This window comes from Marmota monax, unplaced genomic scaffold (genome assembly GCF_021218885.2).
Source record: "Marmota monax isolate L192 unplaced genomic scaffold, Marmota_monax_Labrador192_F-V1.1 WCK01_AAM20220418_F8-fsc00034, whole genome shotgun sequence".
Taxonomy (NCBI): domain Eukaryota; kingdom Metazoa; phylum Chordata; class Mammalia; order Rodentia; family Sciuridae; genus Marmota; species Marmota monax.
In genome coordinates, this window is record NW_026693934.1 from 8,241,937 (window position 1) to 8,269,308 (window position 27,372).

Consider the following 27,372-nt stretch of genomic DNA (forward strand, 5'->3'; position numbering starts at 1 on the left):
ACACAACGAGTTCACAGGCAATCTATTGGATTCTTGCTCTGTAACATAGCCACAGATTTGGAAAGAGACCATATTGGCACATGACAGAGATTACAAAACTGTACCATTCCTAGAGATAATCTCTGTAAGTAAGGTGATAATGGCAGTTGTGTTAACCAGGGAGGTACACAAGGGCCCAACCTTTTTTTTTTAAGCACTCACACAGCAACTTGAAACAGTGTACAACTCTTGTTTTCCTTCCTAGATGAGATTGTCCTGCTTTCAATTCTCTAAGCTAAACACACGGTGGATGGTTGCCTGGGTGACAGTCTGTAAACTAAGCAGTCTCCTTGCAGCTAACTGAAGGGTTTGTGCATCCAGAACCAGTTTTAATTATTTTTCTAAAAAGTATTCAGGTTATGCAAACTGGAAAAAAATCAGAGAAAAAAATCTAAATCTATGCTGCATTTAATGGATTCTTAGTTGAATTTGGGGTTGACAGCTGGCCTGGAAATCAGTGCCACAGTGAATTAGGATGATGTTGGCTGCTGTTAGGCTTGGCAACTCTTCAACTGTGTACCAACTCCTTCAGCAAAACAAACCATAGGTAAGCCAGATCTCTACTTTTTTATCCCATTTTAGATAATAACATGTGTTAAACTAATAGGGGAAAACTAATATCAAATAATTATATCCTTAGAGTTTTAGTGAACTTTTTTTGACTTTTCAAGTATTGTGATATCCCTACCAATAAATGCAAACACCTGTAAACCATAGGCTAAATTAATAATGACAAGAAAAATATATTAAAAAAGCACTTGCTTCCATTGAATTATATGCAGAGACAATTTAATCATCTAAGTATTTGTAAACTTTATGTGGTATAAGTTTTATAACTATTCAATATTATATACATATATTTCTTGAACACACTTTATTAATATAAAATGGAATTCTCATCTTTATTATATAAACTTCCAACCAAAATATACAATATAATAAAAGCTTTTGACTTTACAAGTAGATAAACCAGGCATAGAATTAAAACTAAGACTGGGCTTCAATAGAAGCTAAACCAGAAAGCCCTATGAAATGAAATATTATTAAAAAAAATCACAGCTCAAGACAGTTCTAAATGGGAAATTGAAAAGTTTTCTTAGACAGATTGAAGGTCAAAGGAGGAAATAGAGCTCACTGAGCAATGTAGGTCTGTGCATCATAATTGAAAGAGCGACATGTATAGGGATATTTCTGTGGGTCTATTTCATTCTTACTGTCTGTCTCTGACCACCACTGAGCTTATGAGAGAAAGAATGATCAAATAATGACCATGTTGCCTGGTATTGTAGTGATTTGATTTGATAACTTTGGGATTGTGGTTTTGATAAATCTAAACTTTTTTGTTTTAGATGGTAGCTACTACTTGTGAAATATTCTCAAAGATTGCCTGAGTTAAACCATAAACTTCATAGCATTTTCCCTAGGTAATAAACTTGGGGAAGATATTGTTGAGGTTTTATTTCTACTTTATGCATAAGCTAGTGAGATAAATACCTATTCTTGTCTAGTTGTTATTCAAGTATGATTTTTAGCTTTATTGACAGACATGTTTTAATTACCCTTTATTTCTGAAAGGATTTTTAGCTGAAATGATATTGCAAATACTTTTGCATTTTCAAAAACAACTGTGTATATAAATCCAAGTTGCAAAGCAATTTGTTAGGACAGATATTTGTACTGGTTTGAAATTTTTCTGTGGCCTGATTTTGAGTATATCATCTGCTCTCTCTGCCCATAGCAAAGCTCCAAGTAATGACTAGAATGATGATTAAGTGACAGCAATCAAACAAAGTTCTGCTTCTCTTAGAAGAGCTTAAAGGAAATAGACATTGCTTGTGGAAGTGTAAATTGATGAAGTCATTCTGGAGAAGAAATTGGCAGTGTTTAGTGAAATTAAATACCCTTGACCCAATCATGGCAGAGAAACTTTCGCCAGTGCACGAGAAGGCCCACTCTAGGTATTCATCACAGTATTGCTTGCTGAGTTCGGGGATATTGGAGGCAACTTAGATGTCCATCACCAAAAGAGGAGATAATAAAATATAGTGAATGCATAACAAACAAACAAAAAACCCCAGAGACACATATGAGTGCAAGGATAAGCTTACAAACAAAGTCTAAAATTTTTTTTAAAAAGTAACAAATTATATAGTAAAATATCATTTGTGTAAATTTAAAACCTGCTCCCCTACACACATATAACAGCACCATATACCTTCACATATCTGAAGATACCTCTCAGGTACATTAGATTGGGTTCTTGTGAACCCTGGCAGAAAGGAGGGCCAGAGGGGATCAGAGCTGAAAGGGGAAAAGACAAACAAAACAAAGAAAAGCAGAACCCAGTCCAGTGCTGTTTATGAGTGTGATGAATTTAGCACATCTAAGCTCCAAATGTCAAAAACAGGTCTGGGGGGGCAGTGGGTGCTGGGATTGTGGCTCAGCGGTCGAGCGCTCCCCTAGCACGGGCGCGACCCGTGTTCAATTCTCAGCACCACATATAAATAAAGGCATTGTGTTGTGTCCATCTACAAAAAAAAAAAAAAAAAAAAGATTATCTCTCTCTTAAAAAAAAAAAAATAACAGGTCTATTCTGCAAATGCTCCTTTAAATACTAGTTCCATTAGCTCTTTTGGGGAACTAGCACTTTTATCTGTTCAGTATAAGATCCCATTTTACTAAGACCTATACTTTATTTTCCTCATATATAAATAGAAAGAATAATATAATTTGACACTAACTTGATAAAATACATGTAAAACATTTAGAACAGTATGTGGCACATAGTAAGTCAATAAGCATTGAATATTATTGCTATTGTTATGTTATTGTTATTATTATGTATCATCACTTTGAAAAAAAGATCTAGTCTTGAGGAATTTATTCTCTACTTCAAATTATTCTTTGTTAGAAGTTGAGAGAGAAAACTAATATCTATCCTAGGACGGTTAAATGAAAAGTAATAACAGGTAATGATGATAAAAAGGTCTGCAAGAAAGAAAAGTCATAGGCTGATTTCTAATCATTAGGTCAGTTAGCAATTGTTAGGAACTACCTTAATGCTTAATTTAAAGGGAAAAAAGATAGAGCCATTAGAGAAAATAAAAAGATGACTGGTTGCCAGGGGTCCATTGAGGGAATGAGGGATAAATAGGCAGAACACAGAGGAATTTTAGGGCTATTAAACTATTGTGTATAAAATTGCAATAGTTGATGTATGGATACATATCATTATATATTAGTCTAAACTCACAGTATGTACAACAGCAAGAGCAGACACTGATGTACACTATGGACTTCAGGTGAGGTTGCTGGTATGTAGCTTCATCGATTGTTAACAAACGTACCATTTAGGTGCAGGCTGTCGATAGGCCAGGGACAGGAAGGAGAAGCAGAACATAAACTGCTATACTACTCAATTTTGCTGTTAATCTAAAAGTGCCCTAAGGAATAAAGTCTATTTTTAAAAGTATATTAACTTTTTTTAAAGGAGAGTCCCTAGCCTTAACCCATACCTACTAAAGGAACTTGGAAATTATTTGTTTGTTTGTTTTATAACAAGGAGACAGGGAATTTTATTCTCAAGCAAATTTAGGAAACTGGAATAAGGAAAGACCACAATTTCTTTGAAAACCAAGAAGACAATACACCCTGTTTACCTACTGGCTCTGTTGATGATCTCATCTATTATTCTATAAAAGGAAGACTTTCCTCCTCCAGCATCAGGCCCTCCTCGGTTTCCAACCCTCAAACTCTTGAACTTATTTTTTCATTTTTCTATGGCCAGTGAATCACAATCCTATTGTTAACTATTGCTTTTAAATTTTTGTTTCTGCCTTTCCATTCTCTGTTCTAATAATCTTCCTAAAGTTCCAGTGGTCCTAAAAAGCATTGATACAAACTCTCCATGAGAAACTTTCCATTCCTCAACCTGTTGGGGAAAGCAGTGTAGACGTCATCTGATTCCACTCTCCTCTCCTTGGCCCTGAGTATAGATAGGCCTTTGCTCAGCCTCATCTCCCAGTCTGAACTGCCTTTTCTCCTTCTCTCTGACTCTCCAAATTTTGTCAATGCTTTCTCTACAGGAGCTGTTTCAGCCCATGTTGTCCTCTCCATTCTCTGGCATCTGTAAAATTCATGAGCTGTTGCTTGCATTGACAATCATGTATTTTGCTTTAATTAATTTATGTTCCTTGCAACAGGTCAATGAAAGCTTCCGAAGGGCATATAGCTCTTCCTAATGAATGGATGAATTCACAGAATAATACTATTTCTGGAATGAAGTGATGTTCTTTCTTGAGAAAGAGGGCTTTATGTAGTTGCCCTATGAATTCTGAAGGCATTTGTGTGTTTAGAACATTGAAGATTAATTTTAGACTTTTTCTTGTTTATTTTTCTTAGATTCTCTCCCCCAAACACATACACACACAAAGCTATACTATGAGATGAGCCTCTTATTCTTTGGCTTTCAATCCAATGCCAGATTATTACAACAAATAACACGTGACCATGTACAGTTGACTATGGTGTCATATGCAGAAGTAGAAATGTAGAGTCTGATTGAGGATTTTTGTTGTTTCTAACAGCAATATGCTCCGTGGAAATGGGGTAGATTTTCAATATTGCAATTGTAATTTAAGAACTATTTTAAAGATTTGGAAAACTGAGATAGGATATTTAAATCTAAGACCTTCCTGGAAGATCCAGACTGGTGGCCTCCAAGTTCCTCAATGACACACAGTGTAGAATTATGGAAGCTACAAAAGAGTAAAACATGGAATGTCCCTGCTATAGAGGAGCTTATGGCATTATTGGAGAGATAGAAAGTTCTATGAAGAAAATTATAGGGAGGTTAATAAACAATACAAAAGAAAATAAAATTCAACAAAAATTCTCACCCATAAAATGTGCCAACCGGTTGTATGTGGTATTTCAGATCCTCAGCAATTTTTTGAATAAGGATCTATCATTGCATTTTGGAGATGAGAAATTAAAGCTCAGAGGTGAGCAATATGCCAAAGATCACACACTTTGGTGCTCTTTGGAGAAAGAATTTTAACCCAGATTCAGTCAGTGCTCTTTCCATTCTGGTATTTATCTATCCTTTCTTTTCCTGTATCATAGTAGATCTTCCAAAGAAATGGTAAAGTTATTATTGCTCCTTAAAACATGTGTAGAGAACTATTCTTGGTGGAAATGTAGGGTTTTCTCCCTTTTAAAAAAAAAATTGTGCCGGGTGCAGTGGCACATGCCTGTAATCCCAGCAGGTCAGGAGGCCTAGGCAAAAGGATCAAAAGTTTAAAGCCAGCCTCAGCAATTTAGTGAGGCCCTAAGCAACAGAGTGGAGACCCTTTCTCTAAATAAAATACAAAAAAGGGCAGGAGATGTGCGCCAGTGGTTAAGTGCCCTAGATTCAATCCCTGGTACCCGCCCCCCCCAAAAAAATGCTTTAAAAGCTATTATAATATCTTTACATGTGAAAGAAACAGGTGACAGTAAAAGCAGAATATATTACATTTGAACCACCTACTGTTGGCTCTCATATAATTATGTCATTTCTTTTCTCTTGAAGGCATCATATGGAACAAACAAAATGAATAAAAATAAACTGATTCATGATTTCCTGGAATTTGTTTCAAGAGGTGATATGAAACTCATCTGTGACCATATTACTAAAGTCTATTCCATCCTGGGAAACCTTGACTTTCAGCACCCAAAGACTGGAAATACTCCTCTCATTACTGCAGCAGAAGAAAATTTAACAGAGGTACAAGGGGAGGGAGAAAGACAATGGTTCCACACCAATAAACAAAGCATGTTTACGTTTGGTTTCCAGGATTATGGCTCCTCCTTTTTGCTCAGCCTAATGAACTTCCAGTATCTAGAGTCCATCCAAAGCCCTGTTCAGAAGGCAAGGTCATTATCACTAACTATCTTTCTCAGCTTCAGGCACCGTTTAACATAGTGGTCACAGTCACATTACATTCTGGCTGGAACAAGCCTTTGATTAACACAGGCTTGTCCTGACTTTTTTTTTTTTTTTTTTAAAAAAAGGAATCTACTCCAGGTCATTTTCTGTTCCATTATCATGATATATTTTAAGTTTTTACCTAGTTTAAAGATAACAGGGGAGTTTTCCAGGACAGTGGGGATAATCACATGAATTTGGATTTCTTTGGGTCAGTTTCTCACTCTCTGGTGGGTTAACTGCTAGAGTATTATAAACCTTAATGCAGACCAGGAAGAGCCTGAACATTCAGCAATGCCTTATCGATGGTTTCCCATGGAAATTTATCTGTGTCAGGGAAATCTCCCCTGGAGGTCCAAACCACCCTTACCTAGAGCAGGAAACATCTATTATGAAAAATTCTGAGACCTTTCCCTAATCACTGAGTGGATCCAAGGTTGTTATCAGGAAGCACTGAGCTATGAGACAGCTTGTACCAATTTGATTTTCTTTAATAAGCACTATGCACCCCAGCACCCACCTCCCCAGTGAACCAGTCAAAGCTGGAAGTTTGGGTGGTTTCTGTTCATATTAGTCATGATTTTTTTTTTCTCCTTTTATCTTTTTCCACTTCTTTCTATAAAGATGCATATCTCTGTAACTGTTGCCTGAAAGGGGGTAGAAGTTTTGCTCACATAGGAAGCATCTTGGTATTAGTTGTTACCATGGCATGAGCAACATGGATCTGAAGCTAACTGCCAGATTGGCCAGGAAGACAGCACCCACAGAAGAGTTAGCAAAAACAGGATACTGTTTGAACAGCTGTCATTGAATTTATTTCCTGGTACTCAGCCTGCATCTACCTCTCAGTTTATCCTCATTAAATCAATAAAGTGGAGAAGACTTCTTATTTAATTGGCCGTACAATTTGGTCAACACATTTAATACCATTTCCCATGAACTTTCTTAAAATCCTATTAATTAGCCCACAAAGCCTTCATTCTTCCTCAGTTATTTCTGTCTCTCTTATTATCTCATCCTTTTAATTTTCTTTCTTTCTTCCTTCTTTCCTTTGTTTCTTTCTTTCGTTTAATAAACTGTCAAGTGTGAAGTATCTGAGTCTTTACCTTACTTGGAAGTTACCTGACAGAGATTCATAGAACTTGGCAGAAAACAAGACTCCTAGGCCAGGGAAAAATCACAGTTCACTACTTTTAGTACTAGTAAGAGGCTGGGAATCAGCATTTCCTTCAATTTTCCAAGCCCCAATTTTCCCAGAGCAAATTGAAGAGGGCCAGGTGATATGAGTACGTACAACAGGTTGCTTTATAGAAGAATCCAGAGTTCAAGAAACCTTAATCTTTTACAATGGACAGTAAGCATGTCTTTTTATTACTCCAGAGGAAGACCCTATTTCTATCTTCTAAGATTTTTCACACATATTTGATAACATAGTCTAGAACAAAGGTAGTCAGTGCTTCAGCTTTGCTCATGAGACCTGCAGAAACACAAATCATGGAGGATTTTTTCCCAACAGCCTCTCTAAAGAATGATCTACTGATGTACCCTCATTGCTCCACTTTCTCACCTATTTGAACTATGACATTCTAGCATCTTCTTTTACCATATTATTGAAATTATTCTTGTCTGTCATCTACAATGTCCTTGGTTCACTTTCAGCTCTTAGTAGCATTGGACACCAATTTTTCTTGAAATATTTTCTTCCACTGGCTTCCTTCTGGTATTTTACCCTACTTATTTGACATCTTCTACCCAATCTCCTTTGTGCATTCTTTTCATTTCTTAAATGTGAACATCCCTCAATAATATGGAGATGGCACCTGCTGTAACTCAAGTCAACATCCCTCACTGAACTCCTGTATATATATATATATATATATATATATATATATATATATATATTATGTTCAGCTTCTAACTGAATCTCTGCACTTGAATGGCACAAACATTCCAAATACAACATATCCAAAACTGTCTTCATCTTTCTTCCTGTACCCAATCCTTATAAGGAATACCCATATTAGTGTTAACCATCTTATTAAATAGCAAAAAAATCTAGCATCTTAACTCTTTCATAAAATATTATTTTGATAAGATCTCTTGCCCATAAACTTAGTTTCTCTTGAAAGTGAAACACAACAAATGAGGAAACAATAGGCACTTAAATAAATTACCAGTTGTGATTAGTGCTTGGAACTAACCAATAGAACGACTCCCTTTTTTTTTTTTTTTTTTTTTTGATAAGGTGGTCAGAAAAGTCCTTACTGATGTGGTTACATTTGTAGTAAGATATAAATAATGATAAAGGACATTTAAAGAGTATTTGGGGAAGAGGGAATAATAAGAAAAGAGCAGTTGGGGAAGGGACAATATAAAGAAAAAGGTTTTAGTTTGGGAAAAAGTGTGCCTATTTGAGATATAGTAAGGTGTCTAGCACTTGCAGAGGAAGAGTGAAGAGTGGCACAAGATGAGACTGGAAAGATAGGAGGAGATCATGCAGGAGTCATGAAGGCATGCAAAGGGTATTTTATTTTATTTATTTGGTACTTGTGATTAAACCCAGGGGCCTTAACCACTGCATCTCTGGCTCTTTTTATTTTGAGACAGGATTTCACTAAGTTGCTTAGAGCCTCATTGAGTTGCTGAGACTGGCCTCAAATGTGCAATCAGCCTCCCATGGACCACCACACCTGGCACAAAGGCATTTATAAAACATCTTTATTGAAATATGATTCATATACCACATAATTTACCCATTTCAAATATATAATTCAATGGGTTCTAGTATATTCATATGGATGTGCAATAATTACCACAGTAAATGTTTTAGAACATTTTCATTACCTCACAAGGAACACCATTACCCCCAAAGGAGGAGTGCAACCTCTGTGCCCTTTAGCTGTCCCCAGCTATCCTTTCCCCCAAACTCTCCACCTCATGCCTATTAATCTAATTTTTGTCTCTAGTTTTTCCTCTTCTGGGGTTTAATATAAATGGAATTGTATGTGGTCTTTTGCATTTGGCTTCTTTCACATAGCATAATGTTTTCAAGATTCGTCCACGTTGTAGTACTTATCAATACTTTTTTTTTCAGGCTTTGATGTTTTATTAGAACAAAATTTCAACAAAAAGTGGCTTTTACTTACAGAATTTAATTTGTGTGGGGATGTGTAACCTATTTGGTCCCAAGAAAAGAAAAAGAAAGAAAAGCCTTTTTGTTTCACATTCCTAAAAATGTGAAATGGTAAATAAACCCTCCCTTACCTATTCCTTAATTAAATATACAAACAACTTCAAAAACACAATTTAAAGTGGTTTAATCTTGAAGTGTAACCCAATGAGACTGAAAACTGCACATTTCAAGACCTGTACCAAATAGTAAAATACTTGAAGGCCATCAGGATCCTTTGACTGATTTACCTCAATAAGAGAGCCTATTTTTGATGTGGTAAAAGAAATGTGTTCATCTCTAATGTCACCCTGTCAGGAGGAGACCACAGGGCATCATCTTCTTTTGTGATATCACTGTCATCAATAATTCTTTTCAGTTCTTCCATTACAGTACTATGTACATATGCCTCTTTCCTGATCATGACATCATTTTTGTAATTGCTGTTGTTGGCATATCTAGGTTTTCCATCCGGCTGAAATTCGAACTCTAGAAATTCATGTCCAAACTTGCCCTTGTGCTCTACATAGTAGCATAGATAGAAATCACTAGCCATAGCCATTTTTGTGTCCCAGAAGCCTGTCGAAAGCTTGGCCAACATGCCACCCAGCACCTATTAGTCTCTACTTTTTATAGCCAAATGATATTCCATTGTATGGATAAACCACATTTTATTTATCTACCATTGATGGAAATTTTGTTTTCAACTTCTGATGACTATAAATCACTATGAATAATGTTGCTATAAATGCCTGTGTACAGGTTTCTGTGTGGACATACATTTTCAGTCCTCTTAAATACCATACCTATGACTGGAATTCCTTGGTTATAAGGTAACTCTATATTAAATCATTTGACAAACTACTAGATGGTTTTTCAAAGTGGTTATACAATTTACATTTTTAGTAAGACAAACAGCAGTATGAAGGCTCCTAGTTCTCCGTATCTTTGCCAACACTTGTTGTTATCTGAATTTTTTATGCTAGCCACTCTAGTTGGTTTCATTCAAAGACATCTGGAAATGGAAAGACCTGTGAGAAGGCCATTCCATTCATTCAGGCAATGAAGCATGGCAGTCTGTCCTGCATTGGCAGGTAGAAAAGACAGATAAAAGTAAACAGTAACCTGGAGTAATACTTGATTTATGGCGCATTGTTCATTCCCATGTCTAATCAATGTCTATGTCCTGTCAATTCAGCTTCCTAAATGCCCCTAGATTATATCCACAACCACTCCATTTCCATGACTGGCTCCCTTTCTCAGTTGTGTTATCTTTCCATGAGCCGCTGTCAAGGTATACTCACAGGATCTCCCAGTTATGCTCTTCCCCATATCAAAACTAGTTGAGCATTCAAAGTGATTTTCTAAAACACTGATCTTACCATGTTTTTTCTAATAAAAATCTTGCATTATCTCCCATTTCTCTGAACACACACCTTTCACTCCTCACTGGGGTTGGTAAAGCCTTTCAGGATTTAGGGGTTTTTTTACTGTCTTCATTCACATCTCCTTCCTTCCTTCTTGCCTGAGCTCCATCAGTATGTAATTTCTTCTACAGTTTGAATGTTACTTTTTCTCTTATTCACAGTCCTTTATTCACATTGTTTCCTTTGCTTGAAACAATCTTTCTTCTGGTCTTTGTCTGGTTAAATGAGTCTAATTCCTGGAGTCTCAATTTAAATATCACTTCCTTCCACATTCTTCCTGGGCTTCCTAAGATAGCTCAATTGGTTTCTTCTAGGTGTACCCCAGTTCTGCCTCCTCTATTTGCCTCTATCATTACAATTATGTGTTGTAATTGCCTTTTCCCCACATTTTTATGGGTGCATTGTAATTGTATATAATGGTGGAATTTGTTGTTACATTCATACATGCACACAATATAACAATACAATTTGGCCAGTGTTACTTCCAAGCACCTGCAATTTCTTTCTTTCTCTCTCTCTCTCTCTCTTTTTTTTTTTTTTTTGAAATTTTAAAATTTGTTCTAATTAGTTATACATGACAGCATAATGCATTTCATTTCTGCAATTTCCTTTTTATCTGCCTTTGTTCATCACTAAACTGTGAATTCATTGAAGGCTGGCTACTTGCTCACTGATAGAGGCTCAGCACCAAGGACAGTTCTCAACACACACTGGGCACCTGATTCATATCTGTTGAATAAATTATCGATTAACTTTTTGGAATGCAGATTGGCTTCTCCTAGAAACACTTGAAATAATATTTGCAACATTAAAGCATATATATATGAATATTTGAATTTTATATTCTAAATTATAGACTATTATAAAATTTCAATGTGGTGTGTGACTTTAGCATATTATACCTACAGATTTCTAGTGTGACAAAAAAAATTAGTATTGGGGTTGTAATTTTATGGCTCAGTGGTAGATCACTTACTTGCCTAGCATGTGTCAGGCACTGGGTTCAATTCTCAGTGCTGCATAAAATAAATAAAATAAAGGTGCATCAACAGCTAAAAATATTTTTAAATAGTACCCAAAAAGCATCTATATGACAAAAATTTTTATTTCCCAAACTAAAAAAGGCAAGTAGTAATCATCTGCATCTAAATTAATCTTTTTTCCCCCTTGTAGTGCTGGGAATTGAACCCCAGGCCATATGCATACTAAGCAAGCACTCTACCAATAAGCCACACACCCCAACCTGCACTCCTCCATTTTTATTTCCTTCTAATTTTCCTTTCTTATTTCATGAATCAGAGCCACACCCAATTCAGATCAGTTTACTACCCAGATCTGAAGATACAGTTGGTACACAAAAATAGAAAATAAAAAATTTTCTTGTGCTACAGGTTATTGGATTTCTTCTGGAAAAGGGAGCAGATATTACCCTTTGCAATTATAGCAACCAAACTGCAGTTCACGTAGGCAACTGTGATATCCAAAGGCAACTCTTGGCAATCAGTGGAATCCAGGATCCCCAAATGAAACTTCTACAAAGTTCGTGGCAAGGTGATCTTGAAAAACTTCAACAGTTACTGGTTAGTTAAACTGATGTTTATTTCAGCCTTTGGGTGGGTATACAAGTGATAAGAGCACAGACCATATATGACTCCTTTTAAAGAAAAACAAGGTATTTTCAAATGCAATTTCAGAAAGTTCATGAAGGGAATATGAGAAAGAAACAGGATCAAATAGGATGCTGAGGTGGAAAACAAGATAATAAAAGAACACAGTCCTCCAGCAGAATGCTAGAAGAAGTCATGCAGCCCACTGGGAAATGATATGCTCCCAGGAAGCCTCCAGAGGACTACTGTCAACTTGCTCAGAGGAGTTCCCTTGACATCATTGCCATTTGTACAGTTGCTGTTTAGATCCCTTTGGACCAGTTGCAGTTATTATCTTTATCCTGAAAAGGGAATCAGCCAGCCTATGTCTTGTATAATATTTAGTTGTGACTAAAGGACTTCAGAGGACATATTTTTAAATGCTGTTTTTTGAGAGTACTAATCTTCTCATTTAGATTTTCTACCTTTAGATTATTTTTCCCAGAGAACTTTATGAAATCATATGCATAACTAAAGGACATTAATTATTGAAACTGGCAATTGTCTGCTCTTGGCATTTACCTTCAAAAATACTTGTCAGGCCCACATGACCTTCCAACTGAAAGAAAATCAATTGCTGCTAGGAAACAGTTTCTTCTAATCCCCTATGGTAAAGACACAAACAGATAAAGAAAGAGTGAAAGATATTCCAGTCACGTACAGTTCAAGGATAGCTAGAACAAAACCAAAGGATACTTTAAATTCTTTTGTTGTACTAAATGATAGTCTGTGATAGTCTAAAATTGCCATGCACCATGGAAGGAGGCTTGGAAATTTTTCTTAAACACAATACATTTTATTTTAATGTTATTCTCAGCAGTTGTAATTGTAATCCAATGTCTGTTTTCATAATCACATTTTTCACCCCTAAAGATTAGCAACCAAGCTTTAATAAACTAGTGCCTATAACTGGATCTAGAGCTTAATTGACAGATGCTAAATTAATGTGCTTCTGCAAGATTATTCTCAGCTTAAAACTTTCATGTTGGTTCTAACTAATAATAAACATTGATATAAGAGGCAATTTCTTCTCAGAGACAGAAAAAAAATATTAACTAATTAATTCCCACAGCACCCTGCTGAAGTAATATCATTATCTCTATTTTGTCCCTAGAGAAGCTGAGATAGAAACACTGACTATACTGATGGTATAAAGTGAAATAGAGATGGAAATTAGTGAGTTACTTTGATCTATAAAATGAGCAGTTTGGATATTTTGGCTTTTCAGTAGCCAATTCAGTTCTGAATTGTGTCAATAAAATTTTACTTTCATTAGAGCAACCAACACTAAACCCATTGTGTTTGACTATATAAATCTAGTTAAGGAAACTGCCTTATTATTATAAATTATTAATTGTTTCAATAAGTGTTTACCAAATACCTACTATATGTCAGACACTTTGATAAGTGCTTTTTATATTTTGTCTCTAATCAACAAACAACACGGCAAATAAGTTGTTATGATTCCAACTGTATAGCAGAGGATTCTGAAGGTCAGCAAGTATAGGGTTGATAGATTCTGCAAATAAAGATACAGGACACCCAGTTAAACTGAATAAACAGTACATAAATTTTTAGTATAAGTGTTTCCCAAATGAAAATTATTCATCATTTAACTGGCATCTCTTATTTTATCAAAGGTTGATTTTATCAACTATTTAACAAGGTGTCTGTGATATAATCTGTCAGGGAGGTTGAATAACCAGTGAACAGAAGGAAGGCTGAAACCCAGGTCTGTCTGTCAGGTTTGTGCTCTTCTACCTCTTCAGCTTCCTCTCAGGATAGATTTTTTTTAGTGTTGATGGACCTTTATTTTAATTATTTACATGTGGTGCTGAGAATTGAACCCAGTGCCTGCAACTGCCCCACCACTGAACTACAACCCCAGCCCTCAGAATAGATTTTGAGAAAGAATAAGGCTGGGGGTGTAATTCAGTTGCAGTTTATGTGCTTACACAAGAGAGGCCTTAGGTTCACTCTTCAGCACCAAAAATAAAAAATAAATAAAATAAAATGAGAAGTTAACCAAGTAATGAAAATACAAAGATTAGTATAAACAGGCATACAGTAAAACACAATAGAAATAAAGCCTCATGTTTTTAAAGGCATCTGAAGAATTTCTGGATATAAATTTCCCAAACCAACATGGCTTGACTCCTCTGATGCTGGCTGTGAGAGATGTGGACCTGTTTGAGAGTCTTGACATGCTAACAGTCTATAGACCTAAAGAAGTCCTATCGGAGCTCCTTAAGCATGGCGCGTGAGTATTAGTGGTCAGTCAGCACTAGTTGAAGAGCATCTATCTTGTTGTTATTTACAGAAATCACATGTAAACATAGACATGCAGATGGTTTTCTCTTATACACATTAAATGCAGATGCATTGTCAAAAAACTGACAATTGAAAAGGAATGTACAGATATTACATTATTATAGATATTATATAACTTATATTACAGATATTACATAACTGCCTATTATTCTTAAGATACCCAGCTCTTTGGGGTTTTATTGTTGTTGTGTTTTGTTTGCTTGTTTGTTTTGAGAGGATTTGGGGGATTGAACCCAGGGGCACATTATCACTGAGCTACATCTCTAGCCCTTTTTATATTTCATTTTGAGACAGGGTCCCAATAATTGCTGAGGCTGGCCTCCAATCCTTCTGTCTCAGCCTTCTGAGTAGATGGGATAACAAGTGTGCACCATGGTGCCCAGCCAGCTCTTCATTTGTTTAAATACTTACTATTTTGGTAGTTACTGGGAATGTCAAATAATTCTTGATCATGCAGATCTCTACCTCCAAGATGTCATTAACGATTTTGAAAAGCATTGTCGATCTATCAAAAGCAATTTATTGTAATGATTTCCGGTTATCTGAAAATAACTATTTACCAAATCCTCTTCTAGAAGTTGGGAGGTTGGCAATTAACTTTAAAAGGGGGAAGGGTTAATAAATAGTCTCTCATGTTAGAATTGCAGTTTCTATGGCTAATACCTAGACATCTTGTCATTGAATAAGAACAGATGGCCCAACTCTTTCTCAGTATTTCATATGAATTTTGTTTTGGAAAAAAAAAAAAGGAGCTTCAAGAAGAAAAGTATGATCAAGGATATGAATTATAATAAAAGTATCAGCACAATGAAATGAAAATGAAATTTTGAGACTACCTCAGACATTAGTGTTAAGAAATTGGAGTGATTGTTAAAAATGCAGATTACTGAACACCTCACCCAAGATAGTGTCCAACAGGTCTGGATTGGGACTCAGAATACAGAAGATTAAAGACCAGTTGGTGGAGAAACACTACTCTGACAGATGAGAAAACTGAGATTCCAAACAGAGTGACTTGCTTAGAGCTGCATATCAAAGCAGTGGCAGCCTCCAATTCTTGGTCCTATGCTATTTCTTTTGAATTACGACTTTTGCCAGAGAAAAGGCCACAAGAGAATACTGTGTTGGAGCTCATAACTCATTACCCTGTCCATCATGACAAAGAGACTTAAATTAAAAGGTTTTAGGTTGGAAACCATAATCCAACTTGCTCCTTGTCCTAGAATGCAAAGAATAAAGAGAGTTGTTTCCCACCCTATAATTTGTTAATGGGTTCCCTTTGGTTCTCTGGAAGCCAATATCAAAAGCTAGGATTCAGTACAGCATGGAGAGGATAAGAAGATGTTTATACTTTTGCAAAAGGCCCTAATATCAGCCAGTTTAGCCTAATAGCTATGGGACTAAGGAAGGAGAAATGAAATGGCCATGTGCAAAGGGACACTTTAAATATTATGACAAGATGGTTTCACTCAACCATAAGCCTGTGAAAAAATCATAATAGTTTTTGTTTTATTTTATTTTGTTTTGTTTTGTTATGCTGGGAATTGAACTGAGGAAACACTCTACTACTGAGCTTTACCCCAGCCCTAGTTTAACGTGTGTGTGTACTAGTTTATTTTCAAAGAGAGATTTTATGCAATTCCACCCTTGTGAATGATGGAAGAGCAAGCTGTTAGCATTAGAAAAAAAGCCAGCAATTAACTAAAGCATTGGAAAGGAAAAGATATGAATGCAGCTATTTAGGATGATAAAATAACAGTTTTATGTTTCCTTGATTTATGCACCATTAAATTATAAGAATTTTTGCCCAAAGTTGGAAATGTTCTACAAATCTTAGAATATCTTTAGAATGAGTGTGGGAGTAAGATATAGAGAATATTCCTCCTATTTTAAATCTTGAAAAATCATCACTCTCTGTCACATACATGCATTTCAAAATCATTATTATTATCCTCACTTTGTAATATTACTTTATTTTTTTTTTTGGTGGTCGTGCTGGGGATTGAACCCAGGGCTTCACATTTACAGGCAAGTGCTCTACCACAGTACTACTACTGTGTGACATCTCTAGTTCTGTAGGATTGCTTTTTATTTATTTGAGCTCAATGTTTTTCCCTGCCATAATTATTTTCTTTTTCAACAGATTTTACTAAATAATCTTTGATATTGATTTTGTTCTTCCTAGAGATCCTAAACTCTGTGATTCTAGTGGAAAATCAGCAGTACATTATGTATCACAAATAGAAAGTTTGAAGAAACAGCAGTTATTGGACATTCTAATGAATTCTATGCCAAAACCAGGTAAATATTTCTTTTTCACATGCATTATTCTCCAACTAAAAATGCCTGTTAGCAGTCTTTCTTTTTCTACATCTTTTTGATGGATACATTTATATAATGACTCAATTGAGCAGTTACTACAAGGCCCAGAACTTGATGCTCTGAGAAGTGCTAAGAAACAATGTCAAATTGGGAAAGAGATTCCTAGGCAGACATGGGGAGAAAGTGAGAAATCTCAGTGGCAGCCTGGAGGCAGAAGATATATTACAAAGAATAAATAAGCAAAATATGGTAAAGAAGTGGAAGGTCTGAGGGCAGGTCACATATTCAATTTTGTTTCAAGGTCAAGATTAACTGGAAGAGTTACTGGAAAAGGTTCATTTCATTGATAGAGAGCCTAGGGTTTTTTTTTTTTTTTTTTTTTGAAAATGTCAGGATAGAAGAAGTGGGATACATAAGAGAGCAATGTCCCTTGGTAACTGGGAGTCTTTGGTGCTCAGAACTCTTTATCAATTCAATGTGGCTTCATGGGGAAGTGCACTTGGAGTAGCTGAGTGCCTTTGTTCTTGGCAACTGTAGAGCAAATATGATTTCCTGCTCAGTGTTAGGGTTACACTTTGCCACTTTGCCTAAAACAAACCAGTGAACCCCGAATGTTTGAAGGGAGAACAGTAGATAACTATTTAACTTCATAATATCTCCTTTTCCACTCACCAAAGAAGAAAGTTGTGTAACCTGTTTTTAAAATTACAGGATGCTCTGCAAGTCCCTGTATTACTCAGTTTAATTATTAGCCATGTTGTGTTGAGATCATCCTTATTCTCCATGAATGCTCCAGGGCAGTGTGGAGATTCAGAGAAGGAAAAAACAGTATCATCAGAACCAGCATGAAGTCTTCACTACTCTGATCCACATATGGAAGTGTCCCAGGGTGACTGGAATAGATGAAGAACTTTTTTTTTTTTCCAACCACCCACCAGTGGAAGTCCATGCAAGGGATCATCCTTGTGAAAGGTGAAGAACAGATGTTCTTCCTCTGTTCCTAGACCACTGGAAAACAGGACTTCACAACCCTGAACCAAGTGCTGATGGTTTGAATGGTTGAAAAGCTTGTCTTCATATCCTAACACCCCACAGAGGGGTTGCAATGAGGATGTAGAGATTATATGTGAATTGGTTTGCATTATGTTGAACAAAAATCTGACTCTTGGTAACTTTAATTCATAGAATTTAAGGGTCAATAGGTATGCAGGTGTTGATTGATTGAACTTTAACTCAAGTATTTCACTTACTCAAAAACCCAAGGTCCTTGTTTATTTCTTTATCTTTGAATGATAGCAATTGTCACTAAACCCTTTAAAAATTTTTTATAATCCATTTATTCTACGAATTCCTGTTGTTCCATATCTTTTCCTGTGAAAATTACTGCTAAAGCTTCATTGAGATCCCGGCCCATTACTTTAGGAAAATTTGACAAAACGAAGTTGATTTTAAAGCCTAGAACTAGTTCTTCCTGTGAAATTGTTGGAGATGAATCTTATCAAAACACAATATTATGTTTCCTTTTGACAGAAAAACATGCTAAATCATTGCTTGACATTTGTCATGATACAAATTCTTCTCCAACTGATATGATGACAATTACCAAAAATCAAAACATAATCTTGCAAAGCATCAGCAGCAGTGAGGTAAGATACTCCTTTTAAAGAAACAAAATAAAAAAAAACCCAGCCAACTGCACCATCTACCATTTCATCTGTGAGACTTGGATATTTTGTAATAATCATATAATTGTATTTTAATGTAATTCATTAAAAAATGTAAAGCACAATTAGTAAGACACTCTTCTGAGTCTACTGTTAGAGTGGTAATTAGTCAATTCTGAGTCTCATGTATAACTTGTGTGTTGTGTGTCTGTCTGCCTTAGCTTAACAAAGTGGCATAAACTGGGAGGCTTACAAATGATAGAAATTTATTTTTCACAGTTTTGGAGGCTGAAAGTTTAAGATCAGGGTTCCAGCCTGGTTGGGTTCTGGCGAGGGCTGTCTTTCAGCTTGCAGCCTGCCAACTTCTTATGGTATCCTCACATGGCAGAGAGACAGCTAGTGAGCCCTCTGGTATCTCTTTTATAAGAGCATAAATCCATCTTGAGGACTGCATTCTCATGATCTAATTACCTCCCAAAGCTCCATTTCCTAATACCATCACTCTGGCAATTAGAATTTCAAAATATGAATCTTGGTGGGACACAAACATTCAGTCTATCCAAAACTCTGTGTGTGTTTAATAACATAAAAGATTGTTGCAGCTGAATCCACACTAAATGCCACATAATTCCATTTATTGTGTCTTCTTCAATTTTTTCAACAATGTTTTATTAGCATAGAAGTATTTCATTGTACCATATTTTTGTAGCTTCCAATTATATTTTTAAGGAATCTGATGGGCTGGAAGTACAACTCAGTAGTAGACTGCTTGCTTAGCATGCATGAAGCCCTGGGTTTGATCCCCAGCTCTGCACCAAAAAAAAAAAAAAAAAAAGAAGAAGAAGAAGAAGAAGAAAGAAATCTGGCGCCATTCTAATTTCCTATTCTTTGTATATTCGTTTTCTCTCTGTGACTGTATGTCTGTCTCTTCTCCTACTCCCTCCCTTCCTCCCTCCCTCCCTTTCAGCTTTTAGGATCTTCTTACAACCCCAGTATTTTAAAACTTCATAATACTTTAGGGTAACTTTCTTAATCATTATCCTGGGAACTAGATGAACGCTTTAAACTTGAAAATTCATCTTCTTTGATTCTTGGAAATTTTCATTTTTTTTTCTTTATTCCCTTTTCATTATTTTTCCCAGCCAGGCATGGTAGTACGCACCTGTAGTCCCAGCACTTGGGAGGCTGAGGTGGGAGAATCACGTAAGCCCAGGAGTTCAAGATGAGCCTGGGTAATAGAGCAAGACCCTGTCTCAAAATACATAAACAAACTTAGTTTTTCCTTTCATTTATTTGTGTTCTCTATTTCAACTGCATTCCCTTTTTTTTCTTTTTGTTGTGTTAACTCTATCTTTTACATTGAAGGTTTTCTTCAAATATCTGGAGACCTTTGACTATTGATTTATATTTAAGGAGACACTAAAACCTGACTAGAAGCTCTCTACCCATGGTGCAGTTTATCTATTGGTGGGCTTCGTTGGGATTGATTTGATAGTGAAATGATTCGAGGAGGGGGGACTAATGTATGTCAGTATCTATAGATCTATTCTCTGGGGTCATTAAATATCTTCAGAAAAGGATTTTACAAACTTTTGACTCAGGAATATAAATTGGCTGCAGGCTGTATAGGAGCTGGGTCAGAAAGGAGGATGAATATGGTGTTTCTGCCAATATTCAAACTTAAAGATTCTCTTCTACTTTGAAGCCTTGTTCCCACTCTTCATCATGCATCTTGTCTCTAAGTCCAGACCCTTCCAGTTCAAATAATTCCCAACTAAGTCTTCCTTCCTTCTTTGAAGGTGGAGGTGGAGCAGTGGTATGGTTACATACAGTGAAGTAGAATGTTGGATACCTCTCTGTTCCTTACACAGACTTTCAACCAAACCATCTTTTTGCAACCTCTTACTAACTCCCAATTTTTGTAGTACCTGGTGCTGCTTACTCCTGAGCTCTGCCATTTGGTACATCATCTTCTTTCTCATTGATATCTCATCTGCAGACAACTAGGTTTTAACCTAGTTAATTACCTATTGCTTACTGCCAAATCCTGTTCACTTTCTGACCTCTTATATGATAACTTGGGTTTGGCAATGTATTCCACCATGTTGCATTTAATCTAAGAAACCACCTATTGTAAAATAAAATATCATCAAATATACCACAAAAAAATGACAAAATGGTGACCATGTGACTATAATGATTGTGGCATTTTGTTTTGTTTTGTTTTCAGTACTGAGGGTGGGGCTAGGGCCTTGCACATGCTAGACAAGGACTTTACCACTGAGCTACACCCCCAGCCCTGACTATGACAGTTGTAAGATGTCTGATTTCAAAGATGTTAAAATGCAAAGTATGCATCATATATTGATAGAAGCTAATTTGAAGAAAGAAGCTCAACAGTTTTTTGTTTGTTTGTTTGTTTTTACATAAATGTGTAAAAGTAATTCAGTGGAGAAAAGACAGTTTTTGAATGATGCAGGAATAATTGAACATCAATATGCAAAAATATGTACCTCAATTTAAAACTCATACTTTATAGAAATTAACTCAAAGTGGTCGTAAATCTAAGAAGAATTCTTAGGCATAAGACCAAATTTATGTTCCATAAAAGAATAAATTGGTTTTTATCAAAATTTTAAACTTCTGTTTGTTAAAAGATTAAAGGATTTAGAAATGCATGTCAAGTCTTCTTACTGACTGAAAGAAAATATTTGTGAGTCACATATCCAGAATATATAAAGAATTCTCTAAATCCAACAGTAAGAAATCAATCCATCCAATTAGAAAATGAGCAAAAGATTTAGACAATTTATACTAATAATAAATAAATACAAGAAGAAGTGTTCATTGATCATGAGATGGACACAGACTAAGGCCACAGCAGATGCTACTACACACTTATTAGAATGGTTGAAATAAAAAATACTACAGTACCAAATAGACCAATAGAAAGGGGGCAAAATTCTTGATCAGACATATAGCAAAAGAAGACATCTAAAGGCCAATAAAACACATCAGCTTTTAGTCATTGGATAAATGTAACGTTTAACCACATTGTGATAATATTACACATGTACCACAATGGTTAAAAATTTTAAAGTTGTAAAATACCAAGTGTTGGCAATTATGTACAGCAACTGGAATTCTTATGCACTGCTGCTGAGAGAATGAATTGTTGGAATCATTTTGGAACAAGCTGTTTGTTGGTGTCTATTAAAAATGAACATATGCATACTCTATGAACCAGCAATTCCACTTGTATGTGCATATCCAGTAGAAATATATACACATTCACAAAAGATACATACTATAATGATAGAGTGGCACTAATCATAATAGCCCCCAAATGGAAACTACCCAAATACTATAAACAATAGAAAGGATAAATAAATTATGGCGTATTCACACAGTGGAAAACTATACACAAATGAAAATGAATTATTTTACATGGCATGCAACAATATAGAGGAACCTCAGAAATACATTGCTTAACAAAAAAATCAGACATAAAAGAGTAAATACTAGATGATTTCATCTATATAAAACACAAAGGAGGCATAATAAATTAATGGTGGTAAATTCAGGATGAGATTGTGTAAAAAAGTGCTTTGGTTAAAAGAAAGTGCTTTGTTTAAAAAATAAGTGCTTTTGTGATGTTGATAGTGTTCTTTTACTTGATTGGAGTTCTGGTTACATGAGTATTTTCAGTTTATAAAAATTCATGAATCTATACCCTCATGATATGTGCACTATTCTGAACATAATGTTATGCTTACAAGTAATGCCTTCAAATATCTGACAAAAGAATAGGATTTTCAAAATAGGATTTTATACCCAAACTAGCAATTAAATATTAGAGATGAATAAGGCATTTTCTTCAGACACACAAATTCCTAAACATTTTACTTCTTATACATCTTTTAAGAAAGCTTCTTGGGCTGGGGTTGTAGCTCAGTGGTAGAGCTCTTGCCTAGCATGGGTGAGGCACTGGGTTTGATCCTTAGCACCAAAGAAAGAAAGAAAGAAAGTTAAATTCTTAAAAAAAAAAATAAAGGAAGAGCTTTCTTTTGACAAAAAGAAAGCTACAAAATGCTCTATTAAATAAATTAAATTAAGAAAGGAAAAATAGGATTTATTACTCAGTGGATCTAGGATCTAAAATGAGAGAGAAGAGGAAATCATTGATAGAGAATACAACAAAATCTACAAGGACTTCAACCATATAGCAGGTCTAGAGAACAAAGAGCTCGAATATTGGCAGAGGTTGGAGAGGGGCAGATTAATGGAAAAGGGAAATAGAATGGATATATTATTTCATGTATCTGACCAAGTGGAGAGAACATTAGAGGCTAGGAAGATGTAGGCATCAAATAAAGATATGCAAAAACAAATAAAATAAGTCAATTAGAAATTAAAAACAGGAGTTTAGGGGAAAGCAGGGGTGAGTAGGCAGAGCAGACAGAGTACAGAGGATTTTGAGGGCTGTGCAGTTGCTCTATACGATATTATCCTGGTGGACACAAGTCATTACACATTTGTCCAAACCCATATAATGCACAGTGTCCAGAGTAAACTTTAATGTAAACTGTGGAGCCTGGGTGGTATTGATGTGCTGGCAGACCTACCACCATGGTGGAGATGCTATTCATGGAGGAAGCTGTATATGTGTAGGGCAGGGGGTTATGAGAAATCTCTATGCCTTCTCAAATTTTCTGTGAACCTAAAACTGCTCTAAAAACCAGTTTATTTGAAAAACAAGGGCTTTTGGTTGTGTCCAGGGAGAAAACAATTATACTACAGTTGTACTACTATATAATACAACACCTACATATTCCTAATTCCTAATAATTGTACTTTAACTATTGACAAAAAAAAAAAAGAGTAGATTTATTGAGAGGATGGGGGTGGGGCACAAGAACGCTAAATCGTCAACTATAATTTACATCACCTGTGATGTCTTACTTTTGTATTCCACAGATACCATAATAATCAGCTAGAGATATGAAAGAAAATAAAAAAGAAATAACTAAAAGTCTAGAAAGGATAGGAAAGGCTTTGTTTGTTGGTTTGTTTAAGTCATTTACCCCTACTGGATTTTTTAAAAATTTTGAAAAATTAAACAAAATTAAAAAGACAAAAATGGTTAAATCAAGACTTTTCTGAGACATGAGGTAAGATTAATTAGAACAGGAACTTTAAGTTTTTAACACAATTTAAATATTTTAACTTGTCACATTTATCATCTTTCTAAATAGGTTAATCAACATCTTACCAAAGTGACTTTAATATCCTGACTCTCATGGGGAGGGGTGTGATTTTGCTCACAGGGGATGTTTGGTAATGTTTACAGACATTTTTGGTGTCAGAAATAGGGAAGAACAGAATGCATCTAGTGGGTAGAGGCCAAGTTCACTGCTTAGTATTTGCAAGGCACAGGATGGCCCCATAAGGAGGAATTATTTAGCCCTAAATGTTAATAGCGCTGGCTGAGAAGCCCTGCTGTGGGGCTGCATTGGTGTTTTGTTTATTTGTTTGTTTGGTTGGTTGTTGTTGTTGTTTTAGTGCCAGGGATTGAACTCAGAGGTGCTTAACCACCGATCCACAAACTCACCCCTTTTTAAAATATTTTTTTTAGAGACAGAGTCTCGCTGAGTTGCTTAGGGCATCGCTAAATTGCTGAAGCTGGCTTTGAACTTGTGATCCTCCTGCCTCAGTCTCCAGAGCAGCTGAGATTACCGGTGTGCACCACCACGCTTGGCTTACATTGGTTTTTGCTACTAATACTAAATAATAAAAGAAATAAAACACCTAAAGACCAATCTATAAAGTGAATGTCATGCATTAGAAATTAATAGACACAGCCAAGTTCAGTGGCTCATGCCTGTAATCCCAGGGGCTCAGGAGGCTGAGGCAGGAGGATCCCGATGGTCAAAGCCAGTCTCAGCAAAATCGAGGTGCTAAGCAACTTAGTGAGACCCTGCCTCTAAATAAAATACAAAATAGGGCTGGAGAGGTGGCTCAGTTGTCAAATACCCCTGAGTTCAATCCCTGGTACCCTCCCCCAAAAGAAACTAATAGACATGTTTACTTTTCATTTGTTATGGTATAGTTCAACAATTTTTAAAAGGACTAAAAATCCCTTCATATTAGCACATTTTTCATGCACTTTCAAAGGTTTTATTGAACTTTCACTATATATATATATAGTGAAATATATATATATATATATATATATATATATATAGTGAAATAAAATAAATATAAAATATATATATATTTTTTTAACTGTGGTGTTGAAATAAACTCTGAACTCATTTTTGAGAGTGAAATAGACTTTTTCACTGTTGGACTTGCCTTTTTCCCCCTAGTGCTTTCTCTGGGTTTAAACAGCAAAACTCAAGGTCATCTTCACTTCTTTTCTTTGAATGGAGGCTTGCATCTCTTCTTGCTTGTCTGAAATAGGTTTTTATAATGTACAAATACAAGTAGCTGCCTTGCTGGTAGGACTGCTTGTGAGAAGCTCTGTACAGACTCTCCCAGTCTTTCTTCATCTGAAGAGACCCTTTCCAAATTCATTGCCTATGATTTTGAGGCTGTTTTTCTCTTCTACTTGGTGATCTAGTATTTGCAGTTAGAATGCTATGCTCTATTTCTCTTCCATCTTGAGCCTCCTGGTTTGCTGTCAGTGGGTTATGAAATCCATCTGTGTTTAGAAGTTGCTAATGCTTTCTCTCTTTCACTCACTACTAGATGTCATTATTTCAATTCTCTTCCTTGTGACCCCCAAGCATATCTTGAAACTGTTCATAATTAGTATTCTATAAGAAATTAGAATGAGCTGCTTTGATATTAACCTTTTTTTCCAGGATCATTTTTCAGGTATACCTTATTCCTAATATCTTTTTTGTTTTTGATGGTTTTTTGGTTTATTCCAGTGCAGAAACTTTTATTGGACCCTTATCCGTATTACACATCTTTCATTTTTTCTTGCATAACACAACTTCATTTTGTTCATTATTGATTCTCTTCTTTCTAGTTCTTGTTGAAATTTTTTATTTCAAACTATTCATGGTAGAAAGACAGTAGAATGATTACAAGCTTTGGAACCAGACTTCAGAGTATTGACAATGTAAATCTTGGCTCTGTAACAGGTAGCTATGTGACTTTGGGTAAGTTACTCAACTTCTCTGGGTCTCGTGTATAAAATGAAAATAATAGTTCCTACCTTTAGAGTTTGTTGTGAGAATAAAATTAGTTAATATATGTAAGGTACATAAAACAATGTCTGGCAATATATATGTATATGCTAGACATTGCTATGTATTTTGTAGGTAGATAGGTATGCTTACACTCTGCTGTCTTCTAACTCTTCCTAAAGGACCAACTGCTAAATGAACTGAGCAGTTGAGATTGACCAGAGCTCATTAGCCAACCTATAAACTTAGCATGAGAACCAGTAGTATATTTAACACTTTCAAATGAGGTTGCTATTTCCCCAAAATTTAGCATAAAAATCTCACTGAGTCACTTCAACTATATGAAATGGTAGTAATATGTTTTGTGGTCTCATCGAGTATTCTAGACTAAGGATCTGAGTGAAAACCATAAATACTAAAAAAAAAAAATTATCATTAAGCATCTAAAACTATCTCTAACTTTCCTATTCATTAGTGTGTTTACATTCAAATAATAATAAGATAGCCAATCTTATATAGTACATTAATAAAAATGAAAAGTGATTATAATTGATAAAGGAAGAAATGTAGTGGAACACACACTGCTGGTGGATTATAGTAGGTGTAAGCTCTACTTTTAAAGTAGTATGTGTAAATAAAGGTTAAGATTTTTCATACTCTTTGGATTAATAATTTGTTATCCAGGAATCTACTCTAAAAAAAATAATGCAAAATTGTGATTTGCATTGCCAAGATGTCCACAGCACTATGTGTAATAATGAAGAATGAAAAATGTCCTAACAAGCAGAAGGCTCTTATAGTCGAAGACTTAAGAGACTTATTACACAGGGACACTTCTATGACCTTCTGATAGATATTAATTGAAGAAAAATATTTAATTCCAATAAAATGATGTTTGCTTAATAAATTGCTTATAAATTTATGCTAATCGTTTATAAGTTATAAGGAGAAGAGGAGGTATATTTAGGCTCACAGTCCTGATCCAAGGTCCAGGTCCACATCTAAAGATGTCCTTCTTGCTGGCAGAGGCAGTGCGGGGGATCATGTGGCGAGAGACAGGGAGAACTTATGCTCGACTTAAGTGAAAATATATATATATATCATGCCAAAAAAATTATATGATGCCGAGTGTGGTGGTGCACGCCTGTAATCCCAGTAGCTCAAGAGGCTAAGGCAAGAGGATCTTGTGTTCAAAGCCAGCCTCTGCAACAGGGAGACACTAAGCAAGTCAGTGAGACCCTGACTTTAAATAAAATACAAAATAGAACTGGGAATGTGGCTCAGTGGTTAAGTGCCCCTGAGTTCAAATCTGGTACCAAAAAAAGAAAAAATTATATGATGCAACTAGATTATTAAATACTTAGGAAAAATATAAAGAAAAGATGTTTTCTATGTTAACAGAGTTTGCTTTTTAGTTGTCAGGTTTTAGGCAATTTTTTCTCTTGCTTTTTAAAAAGAATTTTTTTGGTATGTACATACATTGTGAAAGAGTAAAGTCCTCCTCTTTTGCAATTGAATGGGAAGGAGAGGAATTTGCCAGATTTGGTAGAATTTTTGAAATGCAGAGAAGCAATGAAATTGACAACAGCCTGAGAGCAAAATGAATCCAT

General features: G+C 35.5%; 1 protein-coding gene and 1 pseudogene across 5 annotated transcripts in view; one reads left to right on the plus strand and one right to left on the minus strand.

The window, feature by feature from the left end:
* Positions 1-317: 317 nt before the first annotated feature.
* Map3k19 (mitogen-activated protein kinase kinase kinase 19) overlaps positions 318-27,372 on the plus strand; it is a 54,261-nt gene continuing 27,206 nt past the window's right edge. For 3 of the 5 annotated variants that reach the window (XR_006856020.2, XM_046463783.2, XM_058585391.1), the window contains exons 1-6: positions 318-586; positions 5,612-5,806; positions 11,995-12,183; positions 14,355-14,509; positions 16,766-16,881; positions 18,433-18,548. Coding sequence is in view for 4 of the 5 variants with exons in the window: in XM_046463783.2 (XP_046319739.1) it covers positions 5,633-5,806; positions 11,995-12,183; positions 14,355-14,509; positions 16,766-16,881; positions 18,433-18,548 (750 nt within the window). In the remaining variant the exon portion in view is untranslated. Of the gene's footprint in view, positions 587-5,611; positions 5,807-11,994; positions 12,184-13,889; positions 13,995-14,354; positions 14,510-16,765; positions 16,882-18,432; positions 18,549-27,372 lie in introns of those variants that run through there. The other 2 variants (XM_046463784.2, XM_058585389.1) reach the window with 2 other exon arrangements.
* On the minus strand, positions 9,269-9,738 carry LOC124106205 (protein mago nashi homolog 2-like; annotated as a pseudogene).